At 43.5% G+C, this 25381-nt stretch overlaps 1 protein-coding gene, 1 long non-coding RNA gene and 1 pseudogene across 2 annotated transcripts; 2 read left to right on the top strand and 1 right to left on the bottom strand.

Annotated features, from left to right (window-relative positions):
* The first annotated feature begins 301 nt into the window (after positions 1-301).
* On the top strand, positions 302-4364 carry LOC115688811 (uncharacterized; annotated as a pseudogene).
* On the bottom strand, positions 2209-3086 carry LOC115688815 (uncharacterized). The gene is made up of 2 exons (XR_004006615.2): positions 2948-3086; positions 2209-2492 (listed from the first exon to the last, which is right to left on the bottom strand). It is a non-coding gene; the product is annotated as an uncharacterized LOC115688815 (long non-coding RNA).
* A 7535-nt stretch (positions 4365-11899) lies between the features above and the next one.
* LOC115688785 (uncharacterized) lies at positions 11900-14145 on the top strand. Its single transcript, XM_056312796.1, has 2 exons — positions 11900-13143; positions 13855-14145. The coding sequence occupies exons 1-2, from the start codon at positions 13019-13021 to the stop codon at positions 14129-14131; spliced, it is 402 nt and encodes a 133-aa protein (XP_056168771.1). The 5' UTR covers positions 11900-13018; the 3' UTR covers positions 14132-14145.
* Positions 14146-25381: the final 11236 nt, after the last annotated feature.

Below are 25381 nucleotides of genomic sequence, written 5' to 3'. Positions count from 1 at the left end.
TGTCATCCCTGAATTTTTGGTACATGTTCAATTCAGTTCCTGAACTATGTGAAAATGTTCAATGTAATCCCTGAACTTGAATTAATGGAAATGACTGCATTGAACATTTTCATATAGTTTAGGGACTGAATTGAACATGTACCAAAAGTTCAGGGATGACATTGAACAAATTAAAAGTTCAGGGACTACATTGCACATTAAATTAAAGTTTAGGGACTATATTGAATAAATTAAAAGTTCAGGGACAAAATGCATATTGAGCCAAAGTTCAGGGACCGTTTGTTTGCGTCATTTCTCCTGTTTAATGCCCATAGAATCATTCATTCCTTCCCCCATCATACCCTCCAAAACCCCTCGTCCCCCGCAAAGAAAAGAGAGAGAATCCATTGATCCTCTTGTTGATTCCTTCATCACCATAAACGATGGAACTAGAGCAGCCCGGCTTGATGAGGCAATCCCACCTCAGCATCATGAACAAGTACATAAACCCGAGAAATGGCAAGGGCAAGGGCGGCCCGTCACAGCCGCCGAGGAATGACCTGCGCAGGCACTCGGAATCCTTCCGGAAGCTTGGGGTGGGCGTCCCCGCGGCAGGCGGCGTGTCCGACGCGGAGAAGAGGCTTGCGTGGGTCCGTTCCCAGATCGTCGGCGGCGACGCCGAGTTCGACTCGCCGTTCGGCAGGCGGCGGGTCACGTATGCTGACAGCACCGCCTCCGGCCGCTGCATTCGCTACGTCGAGGACTTCATCATCGACAGCATCCTCCCGTTTTATGGTACACGTGTTGAGTGTAAGTGAGATTTTGCTTCTGGTTTCGCAGACCGGGCGGCCGTAAAAACAATTCAATCTACAGTTGCATTACGTAAGTTAATCCGCATTCTCCGAAAACGAGAACTCGAAGCTTAGAAGTTTGAGAAGAACCACTATCTTTAGTTAATTCGTTGCGTTTAGACTTTATGTATTGGATGACTTGGTAAGAGCACGTTGTTCTGCAGTCGTTAGCCTCAGCATGATTACGTGTAGCTTCTAATAATATATATATATATATATATATATATTTGTATGTCAAATGGCATTATTTAAGTGCGTGAGTTTCATTGAAGGGTTACGATTCTTTGAACTTATGATGGAAAATTATTTTTTTTTGCATTTCGCGCGTTCGAAATCATTATATGCTCTTTGGAATCAAATTTCGATCACTTATGTACTGAGCGTCATGCTGCGAACATGATCATAAAAGATCTATATTGTATCAACTGCCTCAGTGAATCGTAGCCTTTGGTATAATGCTTGACAAGCACGATAAATTTTCCGTGATAAAGACGATATGTATATAGGCAAGATCATTATCCATATATATTGTATAAGGGTTTAAGTAGATAACTTTTTCTTATGTACTTTTAATTTTTAGAATTGAACGTTTCGAGTTTCGTTTAGTATTTGAATGCCTCGTGTTCTGGAGGTTAGATGGATATAGACAACATCACTCTCCATGGTGTGTATGAGTGCTATACGACTACAGTTAATCCTCATTTCACTTTTATCTCTAACTTTTAATCCTAAAATAGTCAAAATCATATGGTACACATTTTATACAAAGTTAATTTTACGCGGACCATCTTTTACGTCTATCGTATATTGGATGAAACCACTAACTGAATGGTAATTTTACATATGTACATATAGGCAACTCGCACACGTCCGACAGCCACGTGGTCATCGGACCACCAAGACGGTGCACGAGGCCTCGAGCTACATCAAACAGTGCTTAGGAGGCGGACCCGAGGATGCGATCTTGTTCTGTGGATCAGGATCCACCGGGTCGATCAAGCGGCTCCAAGAAGTCATGGGCATTGCAGTGCCGTCGACCCTAAGAGAGAGGATGATTAAGTTCATGCCAAGCGAAGAGAGATGGGTGGTCCTAGTCGGGCCTTATGAGCACCACTCAAACCTTCTCTCATGGAGGCAGAGTCTAGCAGAGGTCATAGAGATTGGACTAGATGCAGATGGGCTGATAGACAAGGAAGATTTAAGGCAAAAGCTCGAGTCTTATCGAGATAGAAACAGGCCAATTCTGGCTTCTTTCTCAGCTTGCAGTAATGTCACCGGGATTTGTACCGACACAAGAGCTGTGGCCAAGCTGCTTCACCAATTTGGTGCCTTCTCTTGCTTTGATTTTGCAGCTAGGTGAGCCTTTATTCTCAAGGAATTTCTAGCTCAACTGGAGAACTCTTTGTTTAAATAGATAATCCAATAATAACAAACCGTTTGCACTTACTGAGAAAATGTAACGAAACGACTAATCTAACTGGCCTTTTATTGCTTAATTTTGAACAGTGCACCTTATGTGGAAATCGACATGAGATCGGGGGAAGTCGACGGTTATGATGCGATCTTCCTGAGTTTGCACAAGTTCCTTGGTGGACCCGGGTCTCCAGGAATCCTGCTCATGAGCAAGGCTCTCTATCAGCTTGGATCATCTCCCCCATCAACCTGTGGAGGAGGAATTGTTGATTATGTGAATGGCTTCAATGAAAAGGTCAAAGCATTCATCTGTTGCAAACGATAAGAGCAAATTTAAAAGCTAAAGCAATTACCATCAAAGCATTATGATTTTTATCAGTCGGTAACTTCCTAAATTACTTGCCTAGCAGGATACATTATATGTGGAAGACATTGAAGAAAGAGAGAATGCTGGGACTCCCCAGATTATTCAAATAACAAGAGCGGCGTTGGCATTTTGGTTGAAAGACTATGTGGGATATGAAGTGATTGAGAAACTGGAGCACAAGTACATCAAAGAAGCAATCAAAAGGCTCTCCACAAACCAGAACATAGAGATTCTCGGTAACAAAACAGCAAAGAGACAAGCTATATTGTCTTTCCTGATATACTCAACAACTAATTCACCACCAGATGGTGATAAGGGAAGAGAGAAAGGGCTTTACCTGTGGGGAGAAACGGGGAACGAAAGGGACAAGCCTCTCCATGGACCTTTTGTCGCCACTCTCCTCAATGACCTCTTTGGCATTCAAGCGAGAGGCGGGTGTGCTTGTGCCGGTCCATATGGTCATGCCCTTCTTGGCATCAATGAAGCTGAGTCCCGTGCATTTAAATGTGCCATTGAAAAGGTAAGATGCTTGTTTTCTTTCCTGTAAGACAGTGACACGAAAAACCTTGAAGGTTTTCAAACCGTAATATAAGATTAAGCATTTCACTAATCTTCTGTGAGTTTACCTTTATAACAGGGTTATGTGGGAGTGAAGCCTGGATGGACCAGAGTCAGCTTTCCCTACTACCTTTCAGAGGAGGAGTTCGAGTACATTATTGCTGCACTGGAGTTTGTAGCCTCATATGGCCAGAGGTTCCTTCCGCTCTATCATTTCAACCTGAAAACTGGAAACTGTGAAGGGACGTATCGAGAACCGAAACAGAACGATCACGCAGAAAACAGAGAATATAGACGATGCACGAATTTACCCAGGTTCACCCTCGATTAGGGCTACGTCCTGCAAAGAGATTTCACTATGTTTTCGGTTTACAGCCACTCAACTCATTACAATGATCAGAAAAACGAGCAAAATATATATATGCCCCAAACGGGCCCAAAACCTAAACCTATATGAAATCTCTTAATCTCGCACTATACGGGCCAGCCCAAACCCGTTGAGGTTTCGGGGGGCGCTGCCCCCGAACCCCCGCCCGCTGACCGGCGAGCGGGGCAGCCGTCCGCTGACCGGGCAGCGGAACCCCCGTCGGGGGGCGCTGCCCCCGAACCCCCGCCCGCTGACCGGGCAGCGGGGCACCCGTGTCGGGGGCGCTGCCCCCGAACCCCCGCATTCCGCACGCATGGGTCACATGTCGTCGGACAACACTTCAGTTTCCCTAAGCTCACGTGGGCGTACCCGGTGTGAGAAACAAGGGTCCCCGAAGTATTCGCCAACTCCAACAAACTGGACCTTCAAAAGGAAGGCATTCATGGAGATTGTCGGGAAAGAAAGAAATGGCAGTATTTTTATCTTAAATGACAACCAGGCTGGTAAAAATCTCATTAGAGATGCTAAACATGAGAGCCTCATTGCCAAGTACACGTCATATTGGGAGAATGCAAAACATATTGCAGGTCTCCTCCCCAAATTTCCCTCCCTGCACATGCTACCGGTTGGAATTGATTCAGAGCTACTGTACTTCCGCATCTAGTGGAAGATTTTTCGAAGAATATTAAATTGAATAAAGGCATTCTGATAGAAAATGCAATCTTTCAAATACTATGTCACCAAGTGTCATCTGAAGATGATAGCCAAGCTGATCCTGTAACAACTCAAAATGGCATATCCATGAATTGTGAGAACATTATCTTCGCCATCATCAATTTTTTCCCTCCTTAATCCCAGTGTTTATATGCCGAGTGTTTTAGTGTCCTTAACACGGACCTTCGTCAAGATCAACGTCTATGTAATATGGTGCCAATAACTTGAGAGCACCTATAAAGATAGATCAGACCTCAGGAGCACTCACTCACCGTGTGAATCATGGTGACAGATTGATAGTGAAACAGGAACCCCGCAATAAGTTATGCCGCTTACTATATTACTATATTTGCACGAAACATAACTAGTTGTTTATCTATATGATGAGGTAAAGGCCCAGATATGAACCTAAACCATGTTCACTAATCCTTTATGTATATGTAAACAGTTGAATATGTCAGCAGTTATTTTAATTGGATATTCAAATTAAATATGAAAATAGTGGCTAGAAATTATTGATCGCTTTATGACAAAGATTGACTTTCTATTCAACTGCCAAATATCATTGCAGAGGGTACAACATATTAATCTTATCCATGCAACGGTCAGAAATAATCTCTGAAACAAGGCTTACCACTACGCGTGCTTTTAACGCTGTACATGAACTTGCTTAAACTATCGGGTGGACTCAAGTTCCTTAAAGAAGCAACAAACCTTATGCAGCATCCAACCACCACAGAAACATGCAATAAAACACAACATGCCTTCCTGAAAATCAAACAAAAAGAAATGTGAATCCACTAGAATCAGTTCTTCTACCAGCTTCGAATGAACAGAACTTTTGCTTATGTGCATATTAGCTCTATTCTCTTTCAAATTAAAAAAAAAGTTTCAACCATACAAACTGATAAAGTACTGATAAAGGAAGAAATGATAATGGAAGAAAAGAATGCAGACATACCTTAAAGACGGTGCTAAGATGGGCTGTTACTTTCAAAATAAGTGGCTTGCCAAAATAAGTTGAGGCTATTCATTGTCATTTTCTTATATCCCCTGAAGCTTCATATGATTTCACCGACCTTTTTCATCCCATATGCCATAAGTCAACTTTCAAGCTTCATCACTGCTGACATGGGTCTGCAAATGAATGGAGCAAAAATTCAGACATTATCTGGCAATGGGAAAAAATAGTAGCAGTAACTAAACCATATCTAGGCATACCTCCATAAGACAAGGTGCAAGAAATTATGGATCCAACATCTTCAGGTGCTAATGTAACCCTATGTTGCTCACTAATTTTTCATCGTCTGGTATAAATGATAGCTCCGAATTCATCTTTAGGGCTCACAGCCGGCTGAACAAGGACCAAGAAAAATAGAGTTTTAGCATGTCCATATGGCCGTAAAGATCATTCTCACACGATGAAACCACGGTTGACAAGTCAGAAGTGCTTCATTCTCCTTAAATTCTTTAACTCATAAGCATCATACAGTTTTTGATGAAGTTTAGTATAGGCACATGAAATCTATAGCTAACTACTCTCACGTAATCTCAAAGCTTCTCTTCCTATTTCTACTTTTTTATGTATATCAATCGTGCCGGTTTCCTTCTTCCCCTTTTCTAATTGCTTTCTAGTTTGAGACTGGGTTGAAGACATACTACGTCAATTCCAGTTGCAGTCATGTATTACAGTCCAAGATGACTAGACAACAATATAGCCTATTTTTTTTCTCAATACGTGAGTCAGATATATGAATCCTCTTACACCACTGTTCTCTGTGCTGCACCATATCCTCCATTTATCCAAGTACTTGATAGCTTTCTTCAAAGTGTTTGTGCATGTCTTTTCCATTCTCCTCTATAAACGTGTTCTGACTTTAACCTAACAAAATAGAACAAAAATAACGGAAAGACTTCTGTGACTGGATTGAGCTAATTAAACGTATTTTGTACCTTGTATTTATCTGCAGTCTACAACTTAGTGGTCCAGTGACACACATGGATGTCAGTCATGCGTGAGAGCGTGTGATATAGAAACTAGCATTCAATTTAGTGATTCCGATTTTCGTCAAACGTGTGACGCCATTCAAGATGGTCAAGTGTACTTTGGATCTTGTAGTTTGCGGGACCACTGAGTTTTGATTATGATAAGAAAGAAATGGCTGGGAAAAAAGATGAAAAGAGGACTAATTTGAGTCCTGCACGCGACGTACAGAAATATAAATAGAAAATTGCAACTCTCCATCTTAAGTTGACTTTTCCCATTTTATGGTCGTACAAATAACTTCCGTTCAATCAAAGTCCATTGAAAGAATTGAATTGCTCTAGAAATTATGGAAAGATGCACATACTATTGAATGACTAAGCTAAACTATTAATATTGCTAAAATTCTAAGCATTTGAGGCTCTTCAAACTAAATAAAAACCGAATAATAGTAAAAGCCAAAAGCCAAAAGTCACTTGAAATGTATGACCATTTCAATTTCAAAGTTTTACCAAAAAAATTCCATGAAAATTAAACGTATACATTTAAAATACAATATGACTATAGATGGACAATACTTTAAGTTTACATAAAAGATGACCGGCAAGTAATCAACGAATCTCTTACTTTTTAAATTTGAGTCTAACAGAATTGTCAAGTGCTTCATAATCACTCAAATTCGCTTGGACAACATTTTGAATCATATTCATATAATGGATTTTTTTAAATCTTACTATATTATTTTATTTTTTACTAATTAAATTTTTTTTATTGTCGTTTCTCTTTACGCGTGTGCTATATTAGAAAGAGACGATATGCAAATATGCATGTGAAAGAAAAGATTTTAGGAGAAATGTAATTTTTTTACCAGGAAAGAAGATTAACAGCTAGAAGTAGCCGTTATTATTATTATTATTATTTTTAAAGAAAGAAAGTTAACAACTATTGAAGATGGTCCAAACAGAATATTATGAAAATGTCTTTTATGTTTTTAGCGAGCCCAAAATATTTTTCAACCTCAATAGTCTACAGTTTTATCAAGATTTCCATAAACGTATACCCATGCGTTATAACGTGGCCAGCGTACCAGAATTATATTGTTCCGTGTCAAGAAGTGCGGGATTTTTATCCGTGCCGGTAAATATCAATAAGTGTTTATAACGGTAAAAAAGAATAAAAGAAAAATGACCGGTTACTTTTTTTTCTCCATATAACTCTTTGGTAAGCAAACACGTTATCGAGAAATTATGTGAAATGTAAATTTTTTTTTATCAACATGTTATAACGATTGCCAACTCTTCAGAATTCTATTGTCATGGAAAAGAATCCGCGTCTTTGGAACATAACGGAACAATAGAATCGTTTGGATCACATAATGAGAGTATACTACCACATAATCAAAAAAATGGCGATTTATATTTGGTCCATATACACATCTCTTGCCTAACCCAACTCACACATTCGTTTTTTTTCCTATAAATCGTTCACACCCACATGAATAGTTTATTCGGGTTTCCAAAAAAAAGGGTCTATTTGTTTGAAAGAAAACCGTTTCCGGAAAATTATTCTCCGACTATTTGGTATTTGGATGACAGAAAACTAATCGATTTAAGGAAAAAGTTTTCCATAGACTAAAAACAAACAAGCTTAGATTGGGAGAAAACAACTTTTCCTTATAGCAAGAAAGAAATCAATCTCCCTAAACTACCAATTAAATGAAAAATAATTATTTTCCTTGCAAATGATTTCCATGAGAAATATTTTATATTATAATGAAATTTTCGATAAAACAAACGTACCCAAAAGTATAGTTTATTCTGTCTGCCTTACGCATACGAATTTCTCATGACAAAGAAGGTGGAGAATATAGATTGATGCTACATTTGTTTTTCGTATTAGCTGATACGGATTACGAAAAGCTATGAGCTATAGTTTCCTTGGTAGAACACTGATTGCGGCAAAAAGAGGTTCCCTCTCTCTCGACCAAAAATAAAAAAAGAGTAAAAAATTCTTATGTGGGCTCTTTCTTTCTTTTTCCTAAATAGATCGAGCACTATATAACCCATACCCTGAGGAAGGCACGGGAGCACCCCCCAATGAGATATTAGGCTTTCCTCACTTCCTTGCGGTGCGTGATTAGGCTTGGCTTAGTTGATTCGAATTCACTATACATTCGAATCTTAGCTTGGTAATGATGGGATGCCGTGCCCTGTTTCGGATGCGTGTACCCCGCCAACTCCTGCTCCTTTAGCATTGGAGGCTGTCTTTTTTTTCCTGGAAGAGCAAAAAGCAGGACACTGTGTCCAAATCCAGTGCAGAGGCAGAATACTGGGTCTCGGAGCACAGGTTTTGTTTTTTCCAATGCTTGAAGTGATTGCATCCTGCGCTGAGCAGAGGCAAACAGACATAACGTAGGCCTTTGTTGATTAGTTTTGTTGGCACACCAAGGGAGCATATTGAAGATTTGCTGGCAAGAAAGGTGGGGGAATAGTGTACAGCTGGAACGAAGTGAACGAAGCGGTGAAGCGGGTGGTAGGGAATGGCAGGCTGGCGAACTTTGGTTAGATCGTCGGATCATGGATAAACCACTTTTGGAATGGAAAACTGTCATTCACGTGGAATTGAGCTAATGGTATGGGGCATGACCGTGTGGGAAATGATTTTTTAAATTGACGTCTCCAATCAGAAGCAAGGAAGACCGGGTCTCTTTTGTTAGGACCAATGGTGGAAACGGGCGATCATAGCCATCTCAGTTGACCGTTCTACAGGAGTTTCGCATCCAAAGCTATTTGACATGCGGAAACTCAAGCTGCAAAATGCAGCTTGATCGTACAACCACGCTTACGCAAGCGGGTTTGAATTCTTAGCGGTTAAAATCGCCTTAGGGCCTTGACTATCGCGCTCGATGGCATAATTACAGTGACATGGTGCTCGAGAAAAATACACGAAATCCTTCTCACCCTTTCGCATTGTCAATACTTTGCATCATTTGATTTTGGAAATACGTCTTTCCATCTTATCCCAAATCTTATCCCTGAAAAGAGGACCACATTAGCCCTATTTGAAAAGTACCAAATTCCTCCAATCTCCGACACGCCCGAATACATGCTCATACACAGACCCTTAATCTCCAGCATTTCAAAATTGCCTTATAGACTTGACTATGGCGCTCGATGGTGTAATTACAATGACATAGAGCTAGAGAAAAATATGCGAAACCCTCCTAACCCTTTCAATTGTCAGCACTTTGCATCATTTGATTTTGGATATATGGTTTTCCATCCTATACCAAATCTTATCCCTGAAAAGACTACCACATTAGCCCTATTTGAAAGGTACCAAATTTCTCTAATCTCCAACATGCCTGAATACGTGCTCTTACACAAACCCTTAATCTCCAACAGTTCAAATGACATAGAGCTCAAGACAAACACACGAAATCCTCCTCACCCTTTCGCATTGTCGGCACTTTGCATCATTTGATTTTGGAAGTGTTGACACCTAAATTTTGTTCAATCATTTAGGGTTTTATCGCATAAAAATAATTATTATTAGGGTTTAATTTTTAACCACTAAACAAAAATATTTTCATTAAATTTCATGGCATATAGACATTAGGCACATTTGCATTAATAGGGCCTATTAGGACACAAAATTTAAAAAAAAAAAAAAAAGATTTCCGGGCCAGGTCAATCGGCCCATTCTTTTTCTTTCCCTTCTTTTTTTTTTTTCGCGCGACCCATCTTTGTGTTCTTTTTATTTTTCACACAGGCCGGCCCTTTTCTCTTCGGCCCGGCCCGCGCATTGTTCAACCTTCCCCCTCCCCAGTCAACACTTTTGAGCGTACGGGGGAGGAGCGGGACGAACAGCCGGAACAGAGGCCAGAACGGAGCAGAAACCAGAGAGGCGTGGGGCATGCCGGCGCGATTTGCGGGTAGGGCGATCAGCCGGCCGCGGCAGGCTGGCGGTGGCAGGGGCCATGCGTGCCTGCCTGCTGGCCGGCTTTTAATCGAGGCCGGAGCGAGAGAGAGAGGGGGATTCGGAGAGTTCCACAGAGAGAGGGATCGGAGAGAGAGAGAGATTGGAGGAAGGGAGGCCGAGAGCATTCGAGAGTGAGATCGCTGGGTGAGGGGGCTCCCACCAGTGACCGCTACACCCCAGCCGTGGCCGGCGAAGCCCCGGTGAACCCCATTCCTCACGATAGGTCCCGGCTAGAGTCCTCGTTGGGCTTGGTCTGTTTTTGCTCGATTCGAGGTGTTTTCCCGAGGATTTCGGCTCGGAGGCGTGCGAGACGACCGGATCTGGTCCGACCTCACACGGTCGCCCCCGTTCGCCGCCACCGAGCGGGATAGGGAGTGCCGCAAATGGCCACCTCTCGCTCCCCTGTTCCGGTCTGTGTACTTTGTTTTTTTGGGGCTCATTGGCCGGAGCTCGCGGCCGTCCGGCTCGCGCGAGTTCTGGCCCGTGACACCTCGAGCTCAATCCTGCTTGTCTGTGCATTGTTGTGTGTGAATCTCGGATGCGTTTGAGCCTTGATCGAACCAAAAATCTCACGTTTTTTGTCACACACTCCAACCGTTTGATGTTATGCATGTGTGAAATCCGATTACTCTCCCTTTGTGTATGATGTGTTCTAGAGTCGCGGAGTCTCTCTCTTCGTTTGTGGTGTCTCGGGTGCGTCGCTGAGTATGGGGAGAATCTTAGTCGTCAGCTGGTGTCTCGGGTGGCTGTGGAGGCTCGCGGTTTGGGCGGCGGTCCGGGCGTGACCGCGGGAGGAAATGGAAAGCTGATCCCTTGCCAAGATTTGGCTGGTCCGTGACTGGCTAGTCCCTCGTTGGGGCTTGGACGGTCTTGGTCGGTCGCCAGTCGCCGTGGCGGCGACGCGGCTGGTCGGGTTGGCAGTCAGCGGTCGAGCACGGGCCCGGCCGCAAGGCTGAGTTTCCTGGCCACGTCAGTCGGGGCTCGGCGGGTGGCGACCGAGCATAGGCTCGGCCGCCGGACCGGAAACCCTGACCCCGGAGGCCAGGGTCCAACGGGCGGTGGCTGGACACGATCTCGGCCATGAAGGCCGAACAGGCGCTCCGCGACGGAGCGACAGTCGGGTCGGGCGTTTAGGGGCAGACAAGTGGGTCGCGGCCACTAGGGTTTCCAGCAAGTCGGGTCGGCGGCCACGAACTGGGTCGGGCGGACTGGTCGAAACTGGGTAGGGTTTTGTGCTTAGGCTGGCTTTAGGTTTATTATGTTTTAATGGATTTGGGCTCTTCTTGGTTCATTTCATGAATGGGCTGAATTGGTGATTTGGGCTGAAGGCTTATTCAGTCTTTTATTCCTAGTGGGCTGGGCTTGGGTGTTTTTTTTTATTGTTTTATTTGAGTGTTGGGTTTATTCCGAATTGGGCCCTCATGGAGCCCACCTCACGGTGGACCCGGGCCGGCGTGCCCGGGTCAGTCCCGATCCGGGTCGGATGTGGAGATCCGACCCGGATCCAGTTAATATTATTTTATTATTTAAAAAAAATTTTAAAAAAATTAATTAATTTTAAAAAAAAAATTATTTGGACTTTGGAATTGGTTTTTCTTGCCCTATTGTGTGATTAGAGTAATGTTTGATTACACGTTGTTTGGTTCCCGTAATTTAAATTGCGTGTTTAATTTAACATCAAACGTGATTGATCATGCATATTGGGTTTAGGTATTGACGGTTGCTTCCCTTAGCCTGATTAGGGATGGAATTTTGAGACTCCCAGTTAGTGTGAACACGTTAGGTGGTGAATTGAGCAAGATTAGGTACCGAAAGGGCACTAGTTGGTCAATTAGTGTAATCAAGTCCCCGTACTCATTGAATCTCTGGTTCGTAGAAGTAAAGCATTTCTCCCGTGCTTTACTTGGGTGTCTAATTGACCCACCAAAAATCGATTAGTAGCGACTCCTAGATGAAATTGATTTGCATGTTAACAACTTAAACTTAAGTTGCGAATTGGTACGGGCTTGGGAGAGCTCGAGCTAAGTTTAACTTAGTAATCCATTAGCCTAACCCCTTAGGCGGCAGGGCCGGTTCGGGGAGGTAGCGACAGCTTGGCGACTCCGCTGGGGACTTCTTAGTGGACTTAGGCCGTTTATCTTGTTCAAATACATCCCTAGCGTAAATGTTTTTGCCATTGACCCCTTATTTTGCAGGTTTGGGATTTGGGGAATGAATGTTTATTTTTTCAGACGCTTGAAGTATTGTTTGCTTATAAACTGTTGTGCATGCTTTAGATGTTTTAGCACTACACTATTGCACACATAACCATGCTGCCGGACTTGGGCCGCGATAGGACGCTTTAGGATGGTGTTAAGAAAGATACAACCTCAAACGCGAGACTACAATGTAGAGGTTGCCTTTCTTCTCCCCGAAAGTTCTTTCTTGGTGTCGTAAGTGTTTATCCTTGTCCGCGAGACCGCATGACTATAGGATATCTCTTTCGACTGAGTCGGAGTTAAGAGGACCTGACACCAACGCGAGACTACGACGGTTAGATCACCCTCTTAGCTTCACCTTGTTAAACTGTCTAAGATAGAAAGCGAGCCTCACTTTTCATGCGTGTGTCTTTGTGTTTGCCATGGCTCTCGATAAAGTAAGCCTTTATCTCTCCTGTTATGCAATTCATTTATTTCCTTTTGTTGGTCCATGGCAAATTAGGTCGGTCGTTAGTCTCAATTTATATACGATGGGGAGAGCCGATATCCAATTCATTTCCACTCCCAAGAAAGAGCTCATAGGGTGGTGGGATCAGTTGGATCAAAATGGCCAAAGACAGGTCGAGGCAAGGATGGCCGTCTCCTCCCGTTACTCAAGATCAACATCCATTCCGGAGTTATGCAAGCAATACCGCACTTTTGGTGCCCTCAAACAACAACCTTCATATTTGGTGAGTTCGAGCTAACTCCGACCTTGGAAGAATATAGCATTGCCATTGGAATGCCTCTTGGAACCGAGCTTGTCAAGCCACCCATAGGTATAGACCCCATGTCCGAGTTGTCATAATTTTTTAGAGTTAGGGCCGAGGTGGTAAGGAAGGTTGTTAAAGCTAATTGTTACCTATGCCCATTCTCGTTTTTGGCCGAGTGCTTTCAAATCAACCGATAGCTCAAAAGAGTTGGATTTTCATTTTAGCATTTGTCGGGCTCATCATTTTTCCTCATCGTAAGAATGCCATAAATCCTTCAATTGCTTGGGTGGTCAAACACATGTGTGTTGGATTAAACTACGTCAACATGATTTTAGCCGAAACATTTTTGTCCCTTAATCGTTTTAAACAAAACGGAGAAACAGTCATGCGAGCTTCTCCGGAGATTTTGCAAATATGGTTTCTTTCCCACATAAGGGGATTTGGGCACCTTATGCAATTGTTTCAAGTAGATGAGTTTAGACACCCAATACAGAGATTCCAGGTCTTAGAAAAGCATTCCCCTAACAAAGAATATTCCCGTTGGATAAATTTCCTAAAAGACCCCGAACCCAAGGCATTTCTATGGCATGCTAAATGGTTCCAAGTTGAGGAAGCCCGCTTCGCTCACAAGTTTGCTAACCCGATCCCGCTGCTCGGTCTCTCTAGCGCCACTTCCTATTATCTGTACAGGGTGGCCTACCAATACCGAGCTCTTCAAGAGATTCCGCCACCTCTCAAGACGGAGATGTTTCAGGCTCGCTTCACCCGCACGGACTACGACTACTTCGACGAAATCTGTGCCATTGAGATCGCATGGAGCGAATGCCGCCCTGAAAGAATTGTCGTGCCTAAGAAATTGAATGGGGAAGAAGAGATCTACCATGCCTCCACATTCTACATCCGCAATCACCGAATTCCGACCATTCTACGACCGCTGGTCCCGGAAGTGACTGACAAGCCCACCTAGAAAGCGCAAATTGAGCATCTTGAAAAGAGGGTGGAAATGGACAAGACTCTCATCTCAAGGTTAACTCAAGAGAACAAGCGGCTCCGCAAAGCCGTGGGTTCTCCATCGCATATAAAATGAGTTGCCCCGAGAAGCTTGAAACGACACTTTCACTTAATTTGTCATCCTTTTCATGTTTAGGAGGTTATGTTGCTTTTCTAGTTTCAATGTTTAGGGAATTCTGTTATTCTTATGTTCCAGAAGTTTCATGTATTTCCTTAGCTTCAATGTTTAGGTAATTTTTTTTTCTTTCTAATTTCGAGGCTTAGGAATCATTATGTACCTTCTTTGTTTCAATGTCAAGGGAATCTCATTTTCTAATTTCAATTTTCAGGAGTTTTCATTTATCGTCTATAATGTATAAAAACTCCAAAATCTCAATGTTTAGAAAACCTTCTCTTGAGGGACATAAAACGCCTAGATCATTGCCATGGGCCAACTTTCCATATGAATCGTGTGCTCACGTAGGCTCATTTTTCAAGTAATCTCAAATCGTCAAATTGAGCTCATTCAACGCACGAAGAGAGGAATTGAGAGACCAAGAGGCTAGAGAAAGAGATCTTCCGGTGATCGCGGGGTCCACACTGAGTCTGACAGCCCGCCAACTCCCTTTCTCCACCAAGGCAAAGCTAAGGCTTTGAGGCAATCGCTGATTCAGACACGATTAAGGGCCACGCAAATGAATATCGAGGAGCAGAACGCCCGTTTCACCGCTCTCGACGACAAGATCAATGATCTTGCGGCTCAGCTCACTCAATTTGCCAATGATATGAGGGCCGCGTTAGTAGCACCAAATGCTGGTCAAGTCGCACCTCAAGCTGTTCCCTGTTCCTGAGCCCGTAGAAGGACCTGTGAGAAGGAATGTTACTAAGGAAGCATTGGGTTCTACACCTATAGTGGTCGAACTAGACCCCATTTCAGAAGCCGTCACTGCCCATTTGGAGGAAGAACACAACAAAAGGTTCGCGAAGATAGAAGAGAAACTCCGTGCGCTACGAGGATACGAAGAGCACATGATCAAGGATCTGTCTCGATATGCACAGATGAGCTTTCCTGAAAAGTTCAAGATTCCCGATTTCACTAAGTATGATGGGACTGGAAATCCAAAGATCCACTTGAAGTACTATTTGAACAAAATGGCGAGGTATGCCCAGAATGTCCCATTATTGGTTTAGACTTTCCAAGAGAGTTTGACGGGGCCTGCATTGCAATGGTATGTGTTGTCGGAGCCCGAGAAGTTCAAGAAGTGGGAGGAGTTGGCTGAGGCGTTTGTCCTGCAATACAAATACAATACAGAGATAGCCCCCACACGAGAAGTACTGACTCGAACCGAAAAGAAACGAAGTGAGTCTTTCAGAGCCTTTGCTCAAAGATGGCGTACTCTCGCCGCTCAAGTTCGACCCCCGCTCAGCGAAAAGGAGCTACTGGATCTTTTCCTCAAGGGCTTACCTAGTGATTTCTATTTAAAGTTGGTGGGTTATGGATGCTTTACCTTTTCTCAGCTGGTAGATGTCGGGGAGAGGATAGAGGGGGCCATGCATGATGGTAGATTGAGCGAAGGGACTAGTTGAAAGGTCCCGAATAGAAAATAAAAGGATGTGGAGATCGCGTATATACAAGCGCCGGTTGTGACAAGGCCCCCTGCCTCGTCCTCCCAAGGCCCGTCTGTGTTTCGAGAGAGGGCATATCAGAGTTATGAATTCAAAAAGAAGGCACCAAGGCAATTCACTCCTCTGCCTAGACCTTTATCCAAGTTGTTGCCTATGTTGTTGAGAAAGGGAATGATAGCCAAAGAAGTACCTCGGGATAATCCTCCAAAATTCCTTGGGTTTGACTCGTCGAAGTCTTGCGAGTTCCATAAAGGCAAGAAGGGTCATGATGTAGATAACTGCTTCACTCTCAAGAACAAAGTTCAGAATTTACTCGACAATGGCATTTTATCCTTCAAGGATCCACCCCTTAATATCCAACAAAATCCATTGCCTAATCATGCTGAGAATGTCAACGTAGTTACAGAAGGAGGCAATGAGAGTAAGCAAACATTTAATGTGGATGTTCATAGACTTTATAAGTTACTAGTGTCAGCTGGACACTTTGAAGATGGGGAGTGTAACATCCTGAATTTTGACCCGTTACCGGGACCAATGAAGTGTATGTTAATGCTCGTTTGATTTTAGTAAGTCGCGCTCTAAACACAATTTTGGACTTCGGGTATTGACGGGCGATTTTGGGCGAAATCTGTATAAAGTTAGGTGCGGAATTGTATGATTTGGTAGTGGAAATTTTATGGCGGGCATTGGGATTTAATTCGGGCATTAATTATTGAAAATTAGAAAATAACAGTGGCTGTGATCTACTGTTCATGGGGCACCGAATTTGTGTAAATTTGTCCAAGTGTGGCACTAGTTGGATTCAATGGTAAGTGACCTTGATTGGGGCATTGTAGGGATTAATTAAGCTTATTTGAGGCTTAATTATGTATATTTGGTGGTTGAATTATTAGGGTATGTGATTAAGGTTTAATGGAATTGTTTAAGTGTGATATAGTGCATATTGGACATTCGGTTCTGGTACTGTTCACCAGAAACGAATTGCACTTTTTGGACTTAAGTTGAGACTTAATTGGTTCATTGGATATCGGTTTGAGTCTTGGGTATTATTGGGGTTTGGTTGGGATTTAAATAAACCCTATTAGATGACCCCCTTGATCGTAAGATCATCTATCGGAATTGATTTGTCCAAGTCGGGCCCGAGGTGCATGAAATTATCTTGGAAACAAATGCGTGGATTAAATGTTAAAATGGTTGAATTACATTGGGAATAATTTGATCGTGTTGAGAGGGTGATAGATACATTGACTTGGGGAATAATTGTATTCGGCATGTCGCCTTGGGTATTGGCATGAATTCTCGAGTGTATAAATTGTATGCCAGGTTGTGATTGATTTGAAATTAAGTGTAATAATGTGCATGCCTGAGCTTTGTTCAAAATGTGGCCTTCGGGTCGGGCCTACGGGTCGTTATATTCAATTGTTGGCCTTCGGGTCGGGCCTACGGGTCGTCTTATTAACTGTGGCCTTCGGGTCGGGCCTACGGGTCGTTATATTCAATTGTTGGCCTTCGGGTCGGGCCTACGGGTCGTTATATTCAATTGTTGGCCTTCGAGTCGGGCCTACAGGTCGTCTTATTAACTGTGGCCTTCGGGTCGGGCCTACGGGTCGTTATATTCAATTGTTGGCCTTCGGGTCGGGCCTACGGGTCGTCTTATTAACTGTGGCCTTCGGGTCGGGCCTACGGGTCGTTATATCCAATTGTGACCTTCGGGTCGGGCCTACGGGTCGATTTATCAAACTGTTGACCTTCGGGTCGGGCCTACGGGTCGCTTTATTTAATTGTGGCCTTCGGGTCGGGCCTATGGGTCGCTTTATTCAACTGTTGGCCTTCGGGTCGAGCCTACGGGTCGTTATATTCAACCGTTGGCCTTCGGGTCGAGCTTACGGGTTGTTATAATCACTTGTGGCCTTCGGGTCGGGCCTACGGGTCGTTATAATCACTTGTGACCTTCGGGTCGGGCCTACGGGTCGTTTTATTAATTGTGGCCTTCGGGTCGGTATAATTGCACATGAGTTAAAGTGATGTCAAATGCCTAACCTGCAGGGCTATGAGACAATATATTGGGCTGTGAGCTCGGGTGAATTAATTTGTTTTACTGGTTCATTGTTTGATGTATTTTATTTACCCTTCTGGAGGTGCACATTAGCCTACTTTAGGATTAGTGGTTTGTACTTGCTGAGATTTCTCACGGTTGTGGTAAAACCGACATTTTCAGATCCCCGCCCAGGAATTTTGAGGCTATGAGTTCAGAGGAGGAGCCAGAGCAGTCCGAGGGTTCTTCCGAGACGTCTGGATCTGACCTCGATTGGATACCCTAGGGCAGACCTCAGTTTTAGGAGTGAGGGCCGATATTTTTTTGACTGTAGCCCTCTAGTGATTAGCCAATCCCCTTAGGCCACCGATCCCTTTTTGTACTCGTGGCCCTTTTTGTTGTATCTCCTGTTTAAAAATGGATATTGTATATAAGTCTTATAATGAATGTATATATTGTTTTAATAGTTCGTAATTTGTTATCTCTTGCTATTCCTGGTTGCTTTTAAATTGTCTGGGTGTATATATATTATATATACGTCATTTTCGCATGTGTTGTGTTTTCTCTTATTTGGGTTTTCGGGTCGGTGACGTAACCTGGGAGCGTCGCACCACATTTCGACCTATACGCGGATGTTCATGCTTCGTAGGGTACGGGGCGTGACAGGGAGGATATTCCAATGGAAGAGAAATTGAAATGTATCACTCGGATGGTGGACATGGGAGTAATCTATAGCATGAAGGAAGATAGTAAGAAGGCCATGACGGCCGTTATTGACTCATTTTGTGAGAATGAGTCGGAGGAGACGCCTGTTGAGCCTACAGAAACTAACGAGCCAACTAATGATGGCGTGTCGGAGAGCCTAATTGTGACCGACAGTGAAGGAGAGAATTCGTATGAAGATCTTGAGCATCAAACTAACAATGTCAATGGAACCATGAGTTTATAAAGCTCGCTCACGAGAATGGGGAAGTGGTTGACACACTGGGTCAACCTAACGGCAAATTCGACTATCTTGTGAAGTATTCACCGTCACCGAGCTTTTTCATCGATCCCAAAGATGTTGTTCCTGATGGATGGGGAGGTATGGACGATCCACTTGAGTCCGAGGAGGAGATGGTCAACATGATCACCCCGTGGTCATCGACCTATCAGTCGAAGAAGATCTATCAGATCCCGATGAATGAGATGTTGAGCATGTAGTCATTGATCTTATGTCTGAAGAGTTTGCTACTCTAGAAATCAAGGATTATGCTGTGGAACCAATGGGGATTGAACTCCCACCCGAGGACGAAGAAGACATAATAGTGGAAATGGCCTCTAATTACGATACTAAGGTGGTCCCTTGGAGTTACAAAGTGAATGAAATCGATGCTGTCACTCGCTCTGGTCGATGCTATGATCCCACCAAGGCGGTTGAGAAAAGGGTTGTTTCAAATGAAGAAGCCGAACAGTTTTTAACAATTATTAAGACTAGCGAGTTTGATGTTGTCAATCAGTTGAGGAGGATGCCAGCCCAGATATCACTTCTAGATCTTTTCAAATCCTCCAAAAAACATAAAAACGCACTACTCAAGGTTCCAAATGAAGTGCATGTTCCTGAAACTATCAATGACACCCAGTTGGAGGAGTTTATTGGGTCCATCTTGCTGAAAGATCAGATTTCTTTCACTGATGAAGATTTTCCTTCGGAAGGCCACAACCATACCAAGGCGCTGCTTATCTCGATAAAGTGTCGTGATAGAATGGTGGCGAGAGTGCTGATTGGCAATGGATCTGCATTAAACATTTGCCCACTTGCCACCCTTCGTCGTCTGGGGATGAATGAAGAGAAAATGTTGGTATCTAAATCTACCGTTCGTGCTTTTGACGGTATGAAGAAGGAAGTAATTGGTGAGGTTGAGCTTGAACTGCTAATTGGTCAAGTCCTTTTTCTGGTCAGCTTCCAAGTCCTAGATATTCCTAGTGCCTTCAATTTTCTACTGGGACGACCTTGGATACATACCGCCGGAGCCGTACCCTCGAGCCTGCACCAAAAGGTCAAATTTATCGTGGATGGGAAGCTGGTAACTATTCATGGAGAAATTGACTTTAAGGTCTTTCATGACACCGCGATCCCATACGTAGAATCCAAGAACAAGGCTGAATCAAGTTATCAAACTTTGGAGTTAGTCTCGATGGTCCATATGCCCGTTGGAACCATCATACGAGACCTAGAAATGGTTAAGCCTTCAATCATGTCGAGCAAGGTGTTGCTCGAAAATGGTCATGTCCCCGAAACTGGCCTGGGACTGCATGGCCAAGGTATCAAAGAACCCCTTCAGGTCTCCAAGTGGCGCAAAAGGACATGCCTAGGTTATCATGGAGACAATTCTGGTGGCCGAGATAACCATGGAGGACGAGGCAGTTTCGGAGGTCGAGGTCAGCATGGGGGCCGCGGTGGTCGTGGAGGCCATACTAATTATGGTGGACAAGGAAGCAATAAAGACCGTGGTGACTACGGAGGCCTAGCTAATCATGGAAGTTGCGGAGGTTGGGGGAGTTTATTTGGGTTAGGAGAAGGTCGGAAGGGCTTACTTCTTCCGGAGTTGAAGGAAATCTTCCTGGGTCCACCCAAGCTGCTACAGGAAGAGGAGGTCGTTTTTGGTCTCGTTGATTTATTCGAGGGGGAGTTTGCTTGTGCTATCATAGAAAATGAAGAGGCCGAGCCTTCTATTGCCACTGCCAACCCTTTTGAGTAGGGATGCTGCTTTTCTTTCTTGTTTTGTCTTGTTTAAGTTTGTGTTCATCCCTTCCATAGGAAGTCTATTTAGGCATGGGTGATGTTTCTCTTTGTAATCAAAGTTTTGGATTGCGAGCCGTCGGTCCAAGACCTCGAGTCATGTCAACGGCCTCATCTTGTTAATGAAATCATGATCATGTTTTATTAAGGACGTGAGGAAGTACCCAAACCAGACTGATGATGATGCTTTGAGGCCTGGACTTCCGCACGCTTCTTAGTTTCCAAAATCATTTGCGGATAAGGACGTCTCCTAGTTTCCAAAATCATTTGCGGATAGAGACGTCCAAGGATATGAGGACGGATCCCTCATTTTCAAAAACTCTTTCAAAATGATTTCAAAACACATGCATATCATTACTTGCAATAACATTTGCTAATTGAATTACTAACCTTCTTTGTGGCATCTCAGGCATAACATTTCACATAATCATGATAGGTGTATATGTGAGTCGGATTTGTTGGACGAAAATTTCTCTGGGTCCGATGATGACGAGGATGACTGTGATCAGAGAAGCATCGAACAAGATTGGATTCGGCATGAGGAGTCTAAGCCGTTGACCGTAGAGCCTACAATCACAATAAATCTGGGCGATTCAGAGAATGTTAGAGAAATCAAAATTGGAGCTGGCCTTTCTGAAATCAAGGCTAGAAGGATGGTCGACCTTTTAAAGGAATACCAAGATGTATTCGCGTGGTTATATGCGGATATGCCGGGGTTAGATAGGGAAATTGTAGAGCATGCTCTACCAACTGATCCGAGTATCCTGCCAAAGAAACTAAGGCTCAGAAGAACAAAGCTCGAATTATCCAAGAAGATCGAAGAAGAAGTCATGAAGTTGTTGAAAAAAGGTTTCATAGAAGTGTCGTACTATTCTGATTGGATCGCCAATGTCGTCCCCGTCATGAAGAAGGATGGTCGGGTCAGGGTTTGTATTGACTACCGCGATCTGAATCGAGCAAGTCCAAAAATGACTTCCCGCTGCCTCACATCGATGTGTTGGTCGACAGTATCACGGGATTTGAGTTATTCTCTTTTATGGATGAGTTTTCTGGTTACAATCAAATTCGGATGAAAGAAGAAGATAAAAGTAAGACATTCTTCATTACCCCTCGGGGGACCTTTTGTTACAAGGTAATGCCTTTCGGCTTGAAGAACGCCGGGGCAACGTACCAAAGAGAAATGGTCACCCTGTTCCACGATATGATGCATAAGGAGGTGGAGGTCTATGTACACGATATGATTGCCAAAACCAAACATGGAGAGGATCACATCGAGGTGCTGCGGAAGTTGTTTGATCGACTTCGAAGGTTCAAGCTAAGACTTAACCCCGCCAAATGTGTGTTTGGGGCAAAGTCTAGGAAACTATTGGGGTTCATGGTAAGTAGTCGAGGCAATGAAATTGACCCGTCGAAGGTTAAGGCCATTTGTGATTTGAAGCCTCCTTCAACTGTCAAAGAGGTTTGGAGTTTGCTAGGGAGACTAAACTATGTGGCACGATTTATTTCTCAATTGTCTGAGACGGCTAAACCTTTTTTCAAGCTCCTGAAGAAGAATGCCAAAGTTAAGTGGGATACCGATTGTCAAGAGGCATTTGAGGAAATAAAACAATATCTTTCTCATCCGCCGGTCCTGATATTGCCGGTCCTGATATCACCTGTCCCTAGAGTGCCATTAATACTCTACCTGACTATTCATGATGAGTTGTTGGGAGCCTTGCTAGCTCAGAAGAGACCAAGCGATGATAAAGAATGTGCGATATACGATCTCAGTAAGAAGTTTACTTCATCCGAAATAAATTACCCTGGAGTTGAGAAAACGTGTGTGGCTTTGGTGTGGGTGTTACACCGCTTACGCCAATACACACTCCATCATCGGATTCTACTTGTAACTGAGAATGATCCCATCAAATACCTGCTGGAAAAACCTGCGTTTTTCAGAAAGTTAGCAAAATGGCAACTTCTGGTGTCCGAATTCGATGTCCACAGCATAACGCGGAAATCCATCAAGGGAAGAGCCATAGCTAACATGTTGGCAGAAAATGTCGAAAGGACGAAAGACCATGATCAGTCAAATCCCATAGAGGAGCGCATTTCAGAAATAGCGGGTGATAAATGGACTATGTACTTTGATGGTGCCGTTAACCTGGCTGGTTCTGGGACTAGGGCAGTTCTTATCTCCCCGACGGGTCAACATCACCTTGCAGCCGCCAAGTTGGTATTCCCTTGTACCAACAATACCTCAGAATATGAAGCTTGCATACTGGGATTGCAATTGGCCGTCGACATGAAAGTTAGGAAGCTGCAGATTTACGGCGATTCCGCCCTCATCATTCTTCAGACAAAGGGTCAATGGCGAACCCGTAACCCCAAATTGATCCCTTACCATGAATTCCTTGAGGAGTTAATAAAGGAATTTGAGGAGATTTCTTTCGAATATTTATCCTGAGCGCAGAATCAATTCGCCGACGCCCTGGCCACATTGTCATCAATGCTATAAGTCATGGAAGGATTAGACATCGAGCCACTGAAGATCGAAATACTGACACGTCCGGCTTACTGTTCGACAATCGCGGATGAACCTGATGAGAAGCCGTGGTATCACGACATCATGAACTATCTTCAAAAGGGTGAATACCCTCATGGGAGTGAACTAGCGGACCAGAAATACATAAGGAAGCTAGCATCAAAATTCTTCATCAGTGGCAATGCTCTTTACAAGAGGTCTTTTGACTCAATTCTGTTGAAATGTGTCGATGCCAAAGAAGCTAATCAGTTGATGAGAGAGATACATGAGGGCGAATGCGGTCCGCACATGAACGGTCATCTTTTGGCCAGAAAAATCATGAGACTAGGTTACTTCTGGATGGCTATGGAAGCTGACTGCATTCGGTATGTTCGTTATTGCCATCGGTGCCAAATCTATGCCGATAAAATCAACGTACCCCCGAATGAATTACGCCAAATGTCTGAGCCATGACCCTTCTCAATGTGGGGGATCGATATGATTGGGCCAATTAATCCTAAGGCTTCCAATGGACATCGCTTCATTTTGGTAGCCATCGATTACTTCACCAAGTGGATCGAGGCGAACTCATATGCCAATGTCACCGCCAAGAATGTGGCCAAGTTTATTCGCCGTGACATCATCGCTCGCTATGGAGTCCCGGAGGCGATCATTACTGACAACGGCTCAAATATGAACAACAAGGTTGTAGATGGCTTACTTGACGAGTTTCATATTCGTCACTTGAATTCTTCACCTTACCACCCACAAATGAATGGAGCTGTGGAGGCAGCCAATAAGAACATAAAGAAGATCCTGTCGAAGACTGCCAAAAATTATCGAGACTGGCATGAACGGCTGCCTTATGCATTGATGGCATATCAAACTTTGATTCGCACTTCGACAGGGGCAACTCCTTTCTCGCTCGTTTATGGTATGGAGGCTGTCTTGCCCGTAGAAGTCGAAATCCCTTCATTGAGGATTCTCTCACAAGCTGAGCTCTCTGAGGAAGAGTGGACTCAACAGAGATGGGATCAATTGAATATGATCGATGAGAAGAGACTAGTGGCTTTATGCCATGGTCAATGCTACCAAAAGCGAGTTGCAAAATCCTTCAATCGCAAAGTCCGGCCTCGACATTTTGAAGCTGGAGATCTCGTGCTAAAGAAAATGTTGTCCATCACACCCGAATTAGGTGGGAAGTTCGCCCCAAATTATGATGGTCCATATGTCGTTAGAAAGGTTCTACCTGGGGGTGCCTTAATTCTTGTAGAAATGGATGGTCAAGAGTTGCCAAAGCCTGTAAATGCCGATTCGGTGAAAAAGTATTTTCCTTGAATGAAATCCAAAGCCCGAGAACCATTTTCGATGCAATCCGAATAACTGTAGATTATGCACATCATGCATACATGCACACATGTTTACTTTGTAGGTTCCAAACAATCCGCAAATTGATCCACAAACGACTGAACTATCTTGGCAAGCATCCAACAAGCCAAATGCGAAGGAGGGGATTACCAAGTCATTAGGCCGCAGGTAAGTACCATTTTTCTTAATACCAAAAGAAAGTCGAATGGAAAATTTGCTTTAAAAAAAAAAAAAGAGGGTTTTTGACAGGTTTGAAAAAACAACCATAAAAGTTGAAACTGTGAAAAAAAACTTTTCACAAAAATTTTGAATATCATCCTTGTCCAAAGTTGTCTTGATGCTTGATGGAACATTCATTTTGAATCAAAATTCCCTATGAAGATCAATCAACTCAGGTGATCTTGGCAAAACAAGAGGAAATATGTTAATCATGCCAAGCAAGAAGCACTTAGAATGAAGAAAGGCGAACCATTCCCAAACACGTCCTATAGACACTTTGTGAGTTGAGTGCAAAAAAATCGTGTTTTAGGACGAGAGATTCATTCGCAAATAGTATATGGATCAAAATGAAAAGAAGCATTTCTTTCATCCATCCTACACACTACCAGTAATCATAGTTAAGTCCCTTCGAGCCTTCACATGTGAAGAATTTCTACAAAATGCCCTTGTCAAGAACCACCCCACAAGGGGGCAAGTTCGGAGGTTTTGGTTGACATTCTTTGGAGGAAAAGATGAGAAAGATGAGAAAGATTTCTTTGCTCTTACTTGCATTAATCTTGATGGTAACTTCAAACGAGTCCTTATGGAAGCTCGAAGCGTCCCAAAATGAAGAAGAGCATTTCTTGCTCTACCCAAACACTTATACCCTTTGTTTAGCCAAGCTGAGCCTGAACATTCATTTCAAAAGCCCGAG

Source organism: Syzygium oleosum, unplaced genomic scaffold, assembly GCF_021117445.2.
Source record: "Syzygium oleosum isolate NSW1041296 unplaced genomic scaffold, Sole_v2.1 Sole_v2.06, whole genome shotgun sequence".
Lineage (NCBI taxonomy): Eukaryota > Viridiplantae > Streptophyta > Magnoliopsida > Myrtales > Myrtaceae > Syzygium > Syzygium oleosum.
The sequence above is the reverse complement of the archived record's forward strand: the minus strand, read 5'-3'. Positions and strand labels throughout refer to the sequence as shown.

Coding starts and splice junctions, on each gene's coding strand:
- LOC115688785 (XM_056312796.1), top strand. CDS start 13,019: ATGGCCAAAGACAGGTCGAGGCAAGGATGGCCGTCTCCTCCCGTTACT. Junction 13,144..13,854: donor AACAACAACCTTCATATTTG/GTGAGTTCGAGC, acceptor TTATCTGTACAG/GGTGGCCTACCAATACCGAG.